This window comes from Emys orbicularis, chromosome 4, assembly GCF_028017835.1.
Source record: "Emys orbicularis isolate rEmyOrb1 chromosome 4, rEmyOrb1.hap1, whole genome shotgun sequence".
Lineage (NCBI taxonomy): Eukaryota > Metazoa > Chordata > Testudines > Emydidae > Emys > Emys orbicularis.
The window spans coordinates 101711475-101726161 of NC_088686.1; the positions used below are offsets into that span (position 1 = coordinate 101711475).

Below are 14687 nucleotides of genomic sequence, written 5' to 3' on the forward strand. Positions count from 1 at the left end.
AGTTCTTTAGACATACGAAAAGCGGGGTGTAAAATGCTACCACCAGCGTAAGTGAAAGGAAGTGTGATTTGGTACAATTTTATGTAACTCTTCTATTATAATTTTGGCTGATATCCATGTGAGATATTACTGACAACTCAATAATAAGTGCATAAAAAGCAGAGAAATAAAAAACACAGTATGAAAAAAACTAGACTGGCAAGATACATATTTTTCTCTCTCTCTATTTGTTTTTCAGGCAACAGAAATAAGTATAATTAAAGAGGAAGAATGTTGAACTGAAGGCATCTGAAATGCAAAAGTATCAAGACAGCTGCCAGGAAACTATAAAGGTGGTATAATGAAAATATAAGTGGAGGTATTAGTAATACTAATTCCATATACCAATGAAGAAAGTTTGTTGCTACTCGCTTCCTTCATCAAATTGCCAATTTCGGCATTTCTCCATGCTTCCCTGGTTCAACAATGGAGGCTTTGTTGCAGGGCAACTCATTCCCTAGTACTTTAGATGAATAATTCATTTATATTCAGGAGTACAAGAAGAAAGATTTTAAAAGCTTGAACAGTTTTCTCAATGAGATTTACTCTAGAAGTGAGGCAGGATAATATGAGTTGTTGCTTTGGCACCTCAAAGTCATTTTTCTATACAGATTGGCATGTTTGCTGATGATAAAATGATTTGGATAGTTTGCGAACACTGAGAAACAATACACTGCACTACAAAACTAATGCAAAAGCTTCTTTCTAATTTCCAGTAAAAACAAGCTGATAATTAATTTTAGTCTAAAGGCCGTCTAAAACATCAGAGTGTCTATGCCATATACTAACACCAATGTTTACTTTCTAAGAAATGTTGAAACTTATTAAAATCCAAATGCAAGGATTTATTATTTTAAATAAAAGGAGAGAATTTCGGTAATTTTCAAAAAGCAAAATACCCTGTGAGTTTAAGAACTCCTTCAAAACAGGCTGCTTCTGCTCTCATTGAAGACAACAGGAGGACAGTTATACCATCATCTCACCGGAAAAATTCATAGGAAACTGCATGTCTGGAAATCAACAGTGTCCTTTGGAATAAGTGGGAGTTCCATAAGGAATAATAGAGTGCTAAGGACTTGATCATGCTGTGTTTAATATGTGAATATTTTTGTTTAGGAATACAGATTTTGGGGGGAAATCCTGGAGACGTATTTGTTCACTTGTTCTAAGATCATCCAGACTAAGGCACAAATTACTGAAATGGGGAAAAGCAAAAATTCATTTTTCCAAGGGAGAAATGGCATGCATCTGTGCCTTCACCCAGTGCATCTCTCTTCTCTTCTGACACTTGTTCATACCTCCTAAACTGCCAAAGAAAACAGACTACAATGAAGATTTTTACTGTCCACAAAGACAGCTTTGTACATGCAGCAATGCATAATTCACATCTTAAAAAAGGAATAAAAAAAAGTTTCTTGAGCAGCACAAAAAAACCCTTTTTTAATTTGTATCCAAGATACAAGCATTTTCAAATATCTGACATTTAATTAGCATTACAAAGCAAGAGATTCTGGGCAATTGAACCTGGGTTTCTCAACTTTTTCCTTTTAAGATGAAAATGTTTTGCAAATTAAAGTGCTATTAAATGGTAATAGCGCAGTTACTCCTTCCCTCCTCCTCCCTCCTCCCCCACTCATACACAAAGTGCCCACTCTTCTTATGCACACTTTTTTAAATGAAAGCATATTTCATTTAAGCATTTAGGAGGCTTTCCATTTCCCTTTTTCTATTCTCTCTTTGACACTGCATTGCAGATGACAACTGGCTTAATGACTTGATACTGCCTATGAAAGGCATTTGTAAAAAGTTGGGACTACAGTTCAGGCTCTCCACCTACAACTCTTCATTTTGGGAAAAACAAGGCCCTTTCTTTCTTTGGAAGATTTGGTAGGAAAAACTGATGGATTGTTTGTATTTCAGAATAAACAAACAGTCTCTTTAATTTAAACTAAAATGCTTTCACATTTACAAGTTAACACTGCAGAATGCTTCACCACAGAATGGCCAAGAGAGTAACAGTTACATCAGCATCATGATGTACCCTGATGTGCTTTAATGGCTAACACACCAAAAACCCACCCCCACCCCCCCACACACACAAAAGGAGGGAAGAGTGTGAAATCTGTGGGAGAACCAAAGTCCGGAGAGATAGAGGGGGCTGACTGGTTAAAACTAAAGGAAGGGATGAGGCTCAGTGGTACCAGAATGGGGGGGCTAGAGGGCCATAGCCCCATCACTTTTAAAAGTGGGAAGGCTATGCCCTCCCATTTTTTACCTGCCTTAAGGGGGAGCAGGCAACGAGGAGCGAGTGGCCTTGGGGGGGAAAGAGGTGGAGTGGGCACAGGGCCAGGGGAGGGACAGAGGGCGGGGCCACAGTTTGGACACCGGTGGCCCCCCTACTTCTTGGGAGCTTCCAGCGTTCCTGATGAGGCTTAACTTCACTGCTGGTGATACCTCAACCAGACCTGCCAGGTGTTATGCACCTCAAAGCTATGTAATGCTCACCAGTATTAAATGCATATGCTATTTTTAAGTTTATCATTAAAGACAAATTGGTTCATTAAATAATTTGCACAAAGTGTGACACATGATGCTGCACAAAACTTTTCAGCTATTCCTTGGTACAGGACTCCATTAGGAGGAACTCATTAATGCTATAAAAGGGGAGCCACTATCTGCATAGCTATTGTCACCCCCCTGCAGAGTAGTAGCAGATTTTGGGGCCTTGCAGATCAGTTTCTCATTGGAGGAGAAATCAGTGATGGGGAAACTGGGAATAGTCTTATTGCTGTTTATTTTACACTTTCATACACCATGCCTTGAACAGAGGTGGTCACAAATGACACACAGACTACTCCCTCTTTAGGAATTTCAGACAACACACTAATGCCCAGTTCCCAGAAGGCAACTCTGCCTCAAGAATTGCCTCTGGTTAGGTAGATTAAGGTAGAGAGCAAACCCTGCTGCTTGCCACAGATCCCCCCAAAAAAGAAAATACATCACAAAACTAACAATGCATTCTTCAAAGACTACACAATACTTGTGCACTAAGAGAAAGAACTTTTAAAACTAACAGTACCACCTACTGACTCCCACTATAATACTATTTTTGTGGATTTTCAAATGAAAATACCCTCTTTCGATATAAGGGATTTCTGCCCTTCCTGTTTGTAACTGAGTCAACATATCACTATAGTAGAATATAGGTCAATATACAGTTCCAAACGTTTTAAAATAATTTTAACCACGATCCACTATGTACATGAACACATCTTTGCACAAGTGTGGCCCAGGCAGTGGGGTAAAAAGGAAAAAAACAAAACAAAAAATAATACTGCATCTTGCAATTTTAAAGCATACAACTCTGCACAGAGCATTTCTCTATTATGTCCTAATGTACAGAATCAGGATCAGCATTTCTTCATTTCCCTTCCTCCCTGTCCCTTTCTCTCTCTCTCCCTCCTCCCCTTTCCCCCAGTGTAGGAATTTATCATTGCAGTAGAACATTTAAGTTTATTATCTAATCCTAAAACTGCTTACTTGAAGAGAGAACACAAGAAGAACTAAAAACTTACCTTTTCCAAGATGAATTTGTTTAAATAAGGCATGTAACCCTGATTGGAAACTGGTCCTTCATCATCATCCCGAAAATGCTCTTCCAAGGCCACTGGGTCATGTGGAACATTTAGCACTGTGCACAAATTGTGAGAAAGGACCTAAAAACAGAAAACAAATCAGTGAGATCAGAGGTCAGTTTCCTTAGTGACAGCGCTGTGATTCACTAAAGTCTGCACAGAATGTGACACATTCATGTCAGGGTGAGTTGTAAACTGGGGATTTTTGTTGAAGGAAAATACTGTTCTAGTAGTTGAATTACAGGGATTCAAACCCTTCAAATGGTAACACTATTACAGAGACAAAATGGTTACAATATGGTGGTTACCAAACAAATACAAAAACAGCTACACAAAGAATTCAAATCATGTATTTGAAAGTAAGGGAAGGTCCATGGAAATACAAAACTCATGTTTCTGTGAGGAAATTAGTCAATAGGAGGAAATGATAAGCAATAACCAGCTCCTGTTATAAAAATTCAGCAATGTGACTAACATGACTCATGAAAAGTATTTCAAGATACATCTTGAGTTTATAGGAAATGCTAACTTGTCAAATAAAGGTATAGATTTTGAATTTCTCTCATCTGTTTGTTCTTCCGTTACTTTTCTATATTTACCATAGGTTTCAACTGGTAAAAGGCAAGTAATGTTATAGGAGGGCCCTGGGGGAAGGGAGGGAAGGGAAGGGAAGAGTTCAGAAGCAATTCTTAACATTTTATTTTAAAACAACATATTTGCATGTGTTACTTCATCGGTTTCAGCCCCCGCATAACCTATCTAGAGAAATGACCTTCAATGAGAGGCTACATGCTTCATTAGTTTTAAGGAAGTACAGAGTTCATGAAAACTAAGTGGCAATAAATACATCTAAAACTCTCCACTGTATGCAGCATTTTACAAGCAAAACATATGCCTGGTTACCAACTATGGGGCAAAGAACCTAGATCATTTTTACTTTTATGCCATGAAACTAGTAGCACTAAGGCTACATCTACACTACAAATTAGGGGTGTGATTCTCAGCTTGTGTACACCTGCTAGCATGAGCATAAATAGTAGTGTAGCCATGGTAGCATGGGCAATGGCAACCAGCTTAGCCATGCCAAGTACATATGGGGGTCCAGGGGGTTGTACTCCGCACAGTTCAGCCATGCCACCGCTGCCTGTGCTACCACAGCTATGATGCTATTTATACTCGCACTAGCATATGTAGGCAAGCTGGAAATCACATCTCTAGCTCATATTGTAGACATATCCCAAGAGTCCTGGTGAAAGGTGCCGCATCTCCCAGCCACAAAGAGTGCGGTTTCTTCCTTCTCTTCTCTCTCACATACCTTCCCAAGGACCAGACAGCCTGCTGCTCAGCCAGTCTAAGGGCTTGTCTACACTGCCACTTTACAGCACTGCAACTTTCTCGCTCATGGGTGTGGAAAAACCCCACCCCCCGGAGCGCAGCAAGTTTCAACGCTGTAAAGTGCCAGTGTAGACAGTGCACCAGTGCTGGTAGCTATTCCCCTCATGGAGGTGGGTTTTTTTATAGCACTGGGAGAGCTCTCTCCCAGCGCTGGTGCCACGACTACACAGTCATATTAAAGCGCTGATGCGTCAGCGCTGCTGTGTCAGCACTTTAAAGTTGCTAGTGAAGACATGCCTGAACATGGCTTATTAGGGCTTGATCCTGCATCCATTAAAGTGAAAGGGGAAAACTCCCATTGATTTATATAGTACAGTGTCAAGCCCTTAAGGATTATGTACCCCATACAGCTACAGAAACTGGGTTAAGCATTTAACCTTACTTATCTATGAAGGGATTGGAACTGTAAATTCTTTTCCCAGTGTGCTGTCGGAGAAACAATATAATGAAGACAAGAGGAATTAAACAGAAAAAACAACAACTTGCATTTAAAAAAAAAAAAAAAAATGATCCTGCCTACATAAAAGAAAGCTAACCACCCAGTTGTGAGAAAAGATAGCAACTGAAATTATTTGGTGGCTCACACACACACACACAAAATATAGAGAGAGATGTATGTATGTAATGGTCCTCTTTGTTCATTGGGCAAGTACAACATCTAAAAAACAGAACAAAGCGAGACAGGGAGAAAGTCTGCAAATTTGTTTACAGATATTTATAGACAGCTAAATATATCTGTGTTAGCACAGAGCAGTTGAAAATGGGGTAGCTGCAAAACCAGAATAAGTGGAAATAGGTTTGAAATCTTCAGAATTGTCAGCTAAGAAGAATGTATCTAAGTTGCAGATTCAATGGAGAGTCATTCTGGTTTCTTTCCTATCCGATGACATTCAAATTTGCTCCATTGCTCTTATGATAAAAAACATAGCAAAGTATCAGCATTATCATGAAATCCTACCAAGACCACCTTTTAATTTACAAAAGCACACAAACACTTCCATGAAAACAAAATCTTCACACATGTACATTAAAATTAAACAAAATAATTTAATCTGACCTAGCCGGGTAACAAAGAAGTCTAAAGAGAACAGAAATAGGTACTGCTCTCTATTGCCTGCCATTTTAATTAACTGCCAAGTTTTCCAAAGCAGATAATAAAACTGTATATACAACGTTTTGTGTTCAGACTGTGATTTGCACCATTTTTCAGCTATTCATGCAAAAGTTGCAAAAACACATGCAAAGCCGGCTCTCAGACTATGTACAAGAACTCGGATGAATAAATATTGGAGATATAGTTTTAGATGCCAGGTTGAGATCCTATTGAAAATTTTATCCTAAGCATAATGCCTCACACTGGCTATATTGTACTGAAGTACAGTATGCTGGAGGAAGATGCTATGGCCCTCTGGAGTCTCTTAAAATACCCACCCATTCCAGTGATGGGAAGTTTTAAAACAAACATTCCCCTTCACTCTACCCTTTTCACGACACCCTATGAATTGGGACGATGATGTAACAAAACAAAACAAAACAAAAACAAAAACTGAGAGACACACAAACATACTGCCCTCCTCAGCAAGCTGTTCCCCTCCAATTTAAAAAATTACCTTCACCAAACAAATTATTCCAAACACTAAAGCCCCCCATCTCCTGCTAATGCAGTGAAAGAGACCAGTGCTCCTTCATCCCCTGATCAAGGCTTCCCTCCTGTTACCTATGTATTTATGAGAGTTAGGGGAAAGGAATAAATTGATCAGAATTTTTCAACTAGAAGGCACTTAACCAGAACATTCCAAAAAAATGTGCTCATTTACAAGGTTACCATTAAGAACAACTAAGGAATATTCAATAAAAGCAGCACTTTGTTGTCATCTGCCTAGCTCTCCTGCTCTCCCCCTTGAGGGCTTACTGATGCCCAAAGGCTGAAGGAAACCCTGGATAGTTTCAACAACTTGGAACCAGATACCAGGAAAGAATTCTACTTTCAATCATTTTTGAAAATCTGCCTTATCTGAGACTCTATTATGCTCAGTTCCTTCTTTTCATAGTTCAAGAAATTCCTTGCTGCCTTCCAAAGTCTTCCATTCTTTGAAGTGGCAGAGAGCCAACTGCCTTTCTTGGTATCTAGAGTAAATTTAGAAAACTCAGCAATGAGTTCTTACTTTTTTTTTAAAAATGCCTATCCACTAAAGCATCACTTTGATGATCAATAGTAAAAAAAAATAGCTGAGCACAAGCTTAAGGTACTAAAAAGCCCCTTATACTGCAGAATCTCAGTTAAACCGTGAAGAAAATTTCCACCAGTAAGGATCATTCTTCTAGTGCCCGTATGGTTGCTAAGCAACTTTTTCTTTCAGCATTTATTATGCTCTTGTTGCCACAATTAACAATCCACCTGCATGCCAGAACCAGTCTCTTGCTCTATGCCAGAAACTCATCTTTCTGCTATGCTGTGGAGCAAGCTGCAAACCCCTGCAGTAACTGACACCAGCCAAAGGCTGGATCACTAAGGTCCTGAAAACTTCATGAGACTTTGCTAGACGCTTCTGAATCATGTTTTTATTTTTAAAGTTGCTTCACTTGGCATTTATGTCTCTAACACATCTCTGTCTGTGCTACTGCTCCAACTCCTGGAATTACTTAGGCCCTGATCCCACAAACCCTTACACATATGCTGAACTGCAAGCATAAGAGTGCCCCATAGGTGATCGGTCCCCCAGAAAGAGAAGGAACACTCCAACAACTTATTCATCAGATACTAACTGCCCCATATAAAAGAGTATATCAGCCAAAATAATAATGGGACCATTAAGAGTAACAACCTTGCACTGCACAGGATATTGATAATTTCTTCAGTACTAGTTTCATCTTTTAGGAGAGGGTGGGGTTGGGTTTTTTCTTTAAGAGTTTAAAACAGTTATGGAACTGTACAATTCTATGTACTAGCCTTGTACAAAGTCACTTCGAGATATTCTTGGACTGTCTCTCTGACATCTCCTAATGGACATCTTGCCATCAGTCCAGCTCAACATGCTCCCACCCTCGGTCTCCTTTCTTAATCACTGACATTACCAGCATCCTGGACATCACTCAGGCCCATAACCTGGGCATCATCTTCAATTCAGATCTCCCTCTAGGTCCTCCCTTAAGATTCTTCTGCATAACATCTCTAAGATATGGCCTTTCCTATCCACAGAGCTAAAACTGTTGAGAGTTTGGACATCATCTTACGTCTCATCTTCCTTGTTCTGGTTTTGTACAGCACACAATGGTGTCTTGGTCCAGGTCTAGGGCTCTTAGGCACTATGCTAATACAAATTATAAAAAAAGTATTTCAATATAGGGTATAATGCTGACAGTTGGGAGACTTGAGTTTAGAAGGGTATTCTGTACTGGTAGAGATATGGCTGCAGTGATGTTTCCAGTCTCAAGGGAGACCAATAATTTAATTCATTCCAGTGAATATAATAAAGTAACAATTTCTCATTATAATGACCAACTACATACTGCTCACTTTTTCTAGATGAGCCACCTTTATCTTCTCCACTTGGATATTAAACTAAAGTTCTATAATTTACATCTCCCTCTCTCGTTTCTGCCCTGTTATCCTAACCCTGTATCACCCTGCAGATCAGCACACTGGCCAAAATTTTCAAAAGTGACTAGAGACTTTGGTGGCCTCACTTTTTGGACACACACCTTGACACACCTGAAAAAAGCAAGATTTTCCAAGAGTGTCAGTCACCCCACCTTCTGAAAATCAGAGGAGTCAAGTCGAGGACCCAAAAATTGAGATGCCCAAACCACTTTTGAAAATGTAGGCCACGAGAAGCAAACAAGGAAGAACAGCAAAACTGTGAATAGTCAATAGTTAAGTAAGTCCACCACCAAATAGAGAAAATTAGGAAGAAATACAAAAAACTTTTCATATATTGTGTAAAAATGGGTTTGGCTTGCATGATCTCTAAGGTTCCAATCTCTCAAACATACTACCACATGTAATGCTTACTGCTGTAAGCAGTCTTATAGAAATCCAGTAGTAAGCATTTGCAAGATTTGTCCAAAGGCTACATTAAACTTTTGGAAAGTATCTTTACTATTCATACCACCAAGACACACCATTTTAGTAAAAAAAAAAAAAATTTAGAAACTGAAGAGTACAAAAAAATGAAACCAACAGGAAGATTTAAAAATAGTACAACATATGCCTGCATGTAGCTCATACTAAAACCACAATAGTAAAATAAAGCTGTAATTGCTTCCACAAAAATTATACTGTAATTTTGCTATAGTGGCATTTGAAAGGGTGTGGTGCAATATATAAACAAAACAAGAGCAATGTTTATATTTAACGTATAATTTATGAACAGACAAGCATCATAAATGTTTACAATTTTTGTTGATGTGTAAAAGAATGGGGTAATCAATATAACTGCAGAAATACTAGAAAATATTGGTCAAATAAATCAATGCACAATACTTTAAAATACAAAAGAGGACTGATTTTGCTTAAATTAGTCAGTAATACCCATATAGTGTGGCTGTTCCCCATATCATCCCCACTCACTCCTAGGGTCTTTACCTGTTGGCTGTACAGATATCATGTACAAAGGAATTAAGTAATTAAGAGAAAAGGGATAAGGGACATCTCACACAACTGCCTCTCTCCTGATGGGTCCCAGTTTTTCCCAGGGGCTTGACTCCTCTTCAAATGATGCAGAGGGGGAAGAAAGGACCCACATACCTGTCTCTATCACTTTCTATTTCCATTAAATTAAGACCAGTGCAGAAAATAAATCCCTTCGGAATTGGGCCTCTGCTGCATAAAACACATTCATTCTTATACTGGATTATTTTTATGTTTGTACTGCCTTGAAAAAATAATAATTTGTGGAGCAAACAGACCAGCTGGGAAAAGAAATTAGAACGCGAGTTCTTCAGAAATGGTGGTATAATCCACTTGCAATCAAAACAGCAGATCAATGCTATGCTCCTATCATCTAGAGCAGTGTTTCCCAAACTTGGCACGCCGCTTTTATAGGGAAAGCCCCTGGCGGGCCAGGCTGGTTTGTTTACCTGCCCCGTCCACAGGTCCAGCCGATCGCAGCTCCCACTGGCCAGTACGTCCCTCGGCCCGCGCCACTTCCAGCAGCTCCTATTGGCCTGGAACAGTGAATTGCGGCCAGATCTGCGGACGGGGCAGGTAAACAAACCGGCGCAGCCCGCCAGGGGCTTTCCCTACACAAGCGGTGTCCCAAGTTTGGGAAACACTGATCTAGAGAATTACTAAAATTATTATTTAAAAAAAATTATTCCAGAAGTATTACGAATACCAAAAAGGTTTAGGAAAATCTTGTGTGGGGTTGAGGGGTAACACAGCAGAGAATTAAAGTTAACTTAAGCCACAGCAAACACGCGGACACTAAGGGGAACTGTCAAAGCTGACCACCAACCATTTATTTCATAAAACTCTCAAGCGTCAACCTTTCCTCATACCCTCAAGGCACGGTAATTACAGTAATGGGGAACAATTACTGCAAAACCTAACTAAACAGAGACTGCACAGAACCTGCAAATCAAGAGAGAACATAGCAGGGTGTGGTAGGGTGGCAGGAAAACAAACAAGATTGTTTTTTTAAAAATGAGAGCCTTGATAAATTAGAATGTTTGTATCCCTAACCTACTGAAGCTGACTGTGGGTTTCCCACTGTACTAAGGACAGACAGTCTGTCCTTCAGAAGAGAGACAGTCCTCATGTTTTCTCCAGTGACTACAGAGGTTACAGTTGACCTGGTGATCAATACAATGATCTACTGTCTGAAATGCCAACAGGTGTAGAGTCCTATTTGAAACGTGTATTTAGACAGATTCTTCCCATTATTCCCAGCCGAAGATAGTCCTATGAAACATGGCCAGAATGGAATCAGATTCCACAAGCTGTGCGAGTTCTATTAAGTACAAACACTTCAGAGCATAAACTGGAAAAAAAATCACACAGTTGGAGCCTCTTGACTACTTCTCCTGTTTACACTCAAGTAAGAGAGCGCTGTAAAACCTCATTCTCCCTTTGGCAGACTCTAAATTCCACTTGAATGGGGTCAATTCCTTTGTTTGGGACCTTGCATCTAGTCTACAAGAGAGCCATGCAGAAAAGGATACTCAAGGCAAATGACTGGAGGGATGGGTTTGTGTAAGCGCACCTACAGGCCAGAAATCAAATAAGCGTCAGCACCCTCCATGACAAGAGAACTGCTTTAACTTCAGGACCCACATGCACACATATGTAACAGCTCGACACCCAGGGCACTGCACATCAAATTAGGGAACAGTACTGGAGAAAAAATGAATTTGTGGCCTACATAGCACTTCAAACAATCTGGAAAGGGCTCTGCTCTACCCTTGTTTGCCCAGTGAACATGATGGGAACTGGATGGCTCACAGAGAAGATGGTGACATAGGGGGTGCATATTTTGCACCAATAGCTTTATTCCCAGGGGTCCCCAGTGACTTTACACAGTTATATGGTGGCAAAGATGGACACCAAAGTACTATCTCCAGGACAGACCAAGTGTGTGTCCGGACAGAAGGTTTTCAGACCCTCCCTGTGTTCAAAAGTCAACCCTACCATTTTGGGGCTATCCCAAGAGAGTGTCAATGTGTCTGACGCTGTCCTGACCGGGGTATCCAGCAGTACCACAATGGAGCCAAAGCACCAAGCCTCCCAGAGACAACTGTCCCAGGGCTTTGCGGGAGGCTCACAGGCTCCGGCTCTCCACCCCCACCCCTGTAAAGAGCAGGAACAAAAGACAGGCTGCTGATTTTGCTTCCCCAGCAGCAGCAACCCTGGGATGATCACAAGCTGCTTCCTTCCTCTTGCTCTCTCTTGGCGGGGGGGAGAGAGAAGGAAGGAATCACAGCCAGGAGGCCCCAGGGCAAGAGCCAGCAAAGCCCCTGTTTCTGCCCCGTGCCCGGGGCCTCTCGCCAGTAGCAGCTCTGCGCCCGGGGTGGGGCGGAGGACACTTGCCCCCCAGACCAGCTGGGGTCTCCAGGCTCCCTCCCGCACTTGCCTTGAGCTGGGACTTGGAGACCTTGCCGCTCCGGTCCAGGTCCAGGGCGGTGAAGGCGTGCCAGATGGTCTTGAGCAGCTCCTCTTTCAGCCCCCCCATGGCCAGCCTGCCCCCAGCCGCACACTCCGCTAGCTCCAGCAGCGCTGCGCTCCAGCCGCCCTGTCCCCTGCTGCAGCTCGCATCACCCCACCCCTCTCCGCCGCCGGCAGCCAACCAGGCGCGGGGCAGGGCTGCGTCCTCCGGGGCAGTAGGAAGTGACTGAGCCCTGGACAGCCGCGGGCTGAGGATCGTGCGCGCCCCTCTCCACCTCTCACTGACCCCTCGCGTAAAGTAGCCCCGAGTTGGGCCAGCCCCTGCTCCCAGCACCCCTCCCCCGGCAGCGGGCTGGAACCGGCCCCCGAAAGGCGAAATCCCCCCTGGCCCTCCTCACCCTGACCTCCGACCCTGAGCTGCCCTGCAGGGCCGCACGGCAGGCTCAGGCTCCACGGTAATTATCACAGTGAAACGTGAGACCCCGATCCTGGCAACGCTCCGCCCAGGGGCAATGTGCGGGGAGTGACGCTGTCCCGGGGCAGAAGTGGTTGCAGGCTCAGGGCCTTGTTTTCTGTAATGTCTTTAAAACGAAACATGTAGCCCCAAACTGCTTTACAGGGTCAAACACTGACCCCTCCTAGGGCACAAGTACCTGCATTGCAGGTACTCTGCCTTGTCCCCTGGGACGGGTAGTGGGTACCTTAGTGAGGTGTTCTAGTGCCCTCCATTCATGCCCTCTGCAGCACATACAAGCATGGATACTGTGTGCATACATATAGCTGTATTTTAAAACGTTCTTTCTAGCTTACAGAAGACAGCACATTTTGAGGCTAAGAATTAAAAATTGTACAAGGCAACCCTGCCCCAGGCTGTTGCCTCAGACATCCTCACTTGGTCACTTAAGGTAAGGAGTCCCTTCTCCTCAGAAGGGACTCGTTACCCTTACTCACCTAGTCCACTTGCTCCAACAAAGCACCTGATCCAATCTGTGTAACTGTTAGCAGCCGAGTCGGATTTTTCACAAGAGTAAATTTAAGCATATGTGGAAGTGTTTTTAGGAGTAAGGCCTTCAAGCTAATAAGGGGAAATCTAATAATTTTGGGGCCTGACGCTCAGGAATTATTTTATGTTTTTAAATGAGTGTTGCCAGTGGAATTTAAAAATAAATCATGGTAATGTTAGTACTGGGGTCCCTCTGTCAAAACTGATTAGCACCTAATGCTCTGTCTCAAATTGGCCTTATACAGATTTCAGTGCATCTCCAACAGGCAACTCCCTCTCCTAAGTTACTATTTTAAAACAGCCCTGATGATTCCACATGTCTTTGTCTGACCTTTACATACACACTAACTCTATAGGGCATGCAACTTTTGAGTGGTCTTTGAAGATGGGCTTGAGTGGCATTTGAAATGAGATTGTGAATCAATGAGAAATATGGTGGCAGTTTTTGGACTGATAACAGTGATATTGTCTGAGGAAGCCAGTGGTAAATGGAGTATAAGGAGGGGACAGTAGAAAGAGACAAAGTCAGCGAGGTAGGCTGAAATAAATCTATTGGTGGTTTTAAAATAAGGACATTTTTTACATGGATCCTGAAATAAACAAGAAGCCAATAGCATTGTTTGATGTTCACATTTTTTTATGTCTGGGAAGGGAGAGGTATCAGCATTCTGCACTTGCTGGCATCTGGACAGACTGGATTTGCAGAGGCTAAAGAGAAGGGGGTTGCAATAATCCTGGCAAGAGGAAATGAAGGCATGGATGGAGATGAAGCTCTGTGGCAACAATGCAGTGTTGTTTGAGGGGATGACAGGCAGAACTGCAAATAAAGAAGGATAAGGCATGCTGAGAGTCTGGAATAATGCCAAGGTATAGACAGCTGAGACAAAGTGTGAGTCAAGGAAGAAGGCAGAAGTTCTATTTATTTTCTTCAAAGGGGTGGGGGAAAGCATTATTATATAATTTCTGTGAACTCATTTATTATGTTTATCCATTTATTACATTGTGGCTATGCATGAGTGTCTTTAAGGAACCCTCTCTAATGGCACTTTGCCTCTGCCAAATATTTACACAATGAACCACTTTCTTTGCTGGAAATTGATGTACGCAGCCGAGAACATTCTCACATAAATAAATAAATAACTTACATAGATATAGTGTATTTCATTCCAAAGGCTCTAAAACCACTTAGTAAACTGAAATACAAACTGTAAATAGGGCTCATGCTATTCCTTTTCCCACAGCTAAAATGCAGCTACTTCTGGGGCAGAACTGACACTGAATCTTCTCCCATGAAGTCAGGGAAAAGATCTACAATGGGGGCAGTTTTGTTCTTGTAAAAAAGCTCATTGTGCCAAAGAAATTGACTCCATGTCTTATAAAACAAGGTATGTGCGGATCACAGGATGCTGGCAGTGGTGGCATTGCTGTATGTAGCAATCTGCCAGCACATCCAGAATGGACCCTGCTGACAAACGGATACAGGGTTTCAAACCTCAAGCGAGTAGTCCTAACG

General features: G+C 41.9%; 1 protein-coding gene across 1 annotated transcript in view; it reads right to left on the minus strand.

Moving 5' to 3' along the window:
• Window positions 1–12238, minus strand: part of SWAP70 (switching B cell complex subunit SWAP70) — a 52707-nt gene extending 40469 nt beyond the window's left edge. Inside the window, exons 1-2 of the mRNA XM_065403873.1 lie at window positions 12140–12238; window positions 3615–3755 (exon numbers count right to left, since the gene is read on the minus strand). Of these exons, the coding sequence (XP_065259945.1) occupies window positions 3615–3755; window positions 12140–12238 (240 nt within the window). The remainder of the gene's footprint in view (window positions 1–3614; window positions 3756–12139) is intronic.
• Window positions 12239–14687: the final 2449 nt, after the last annotated feature.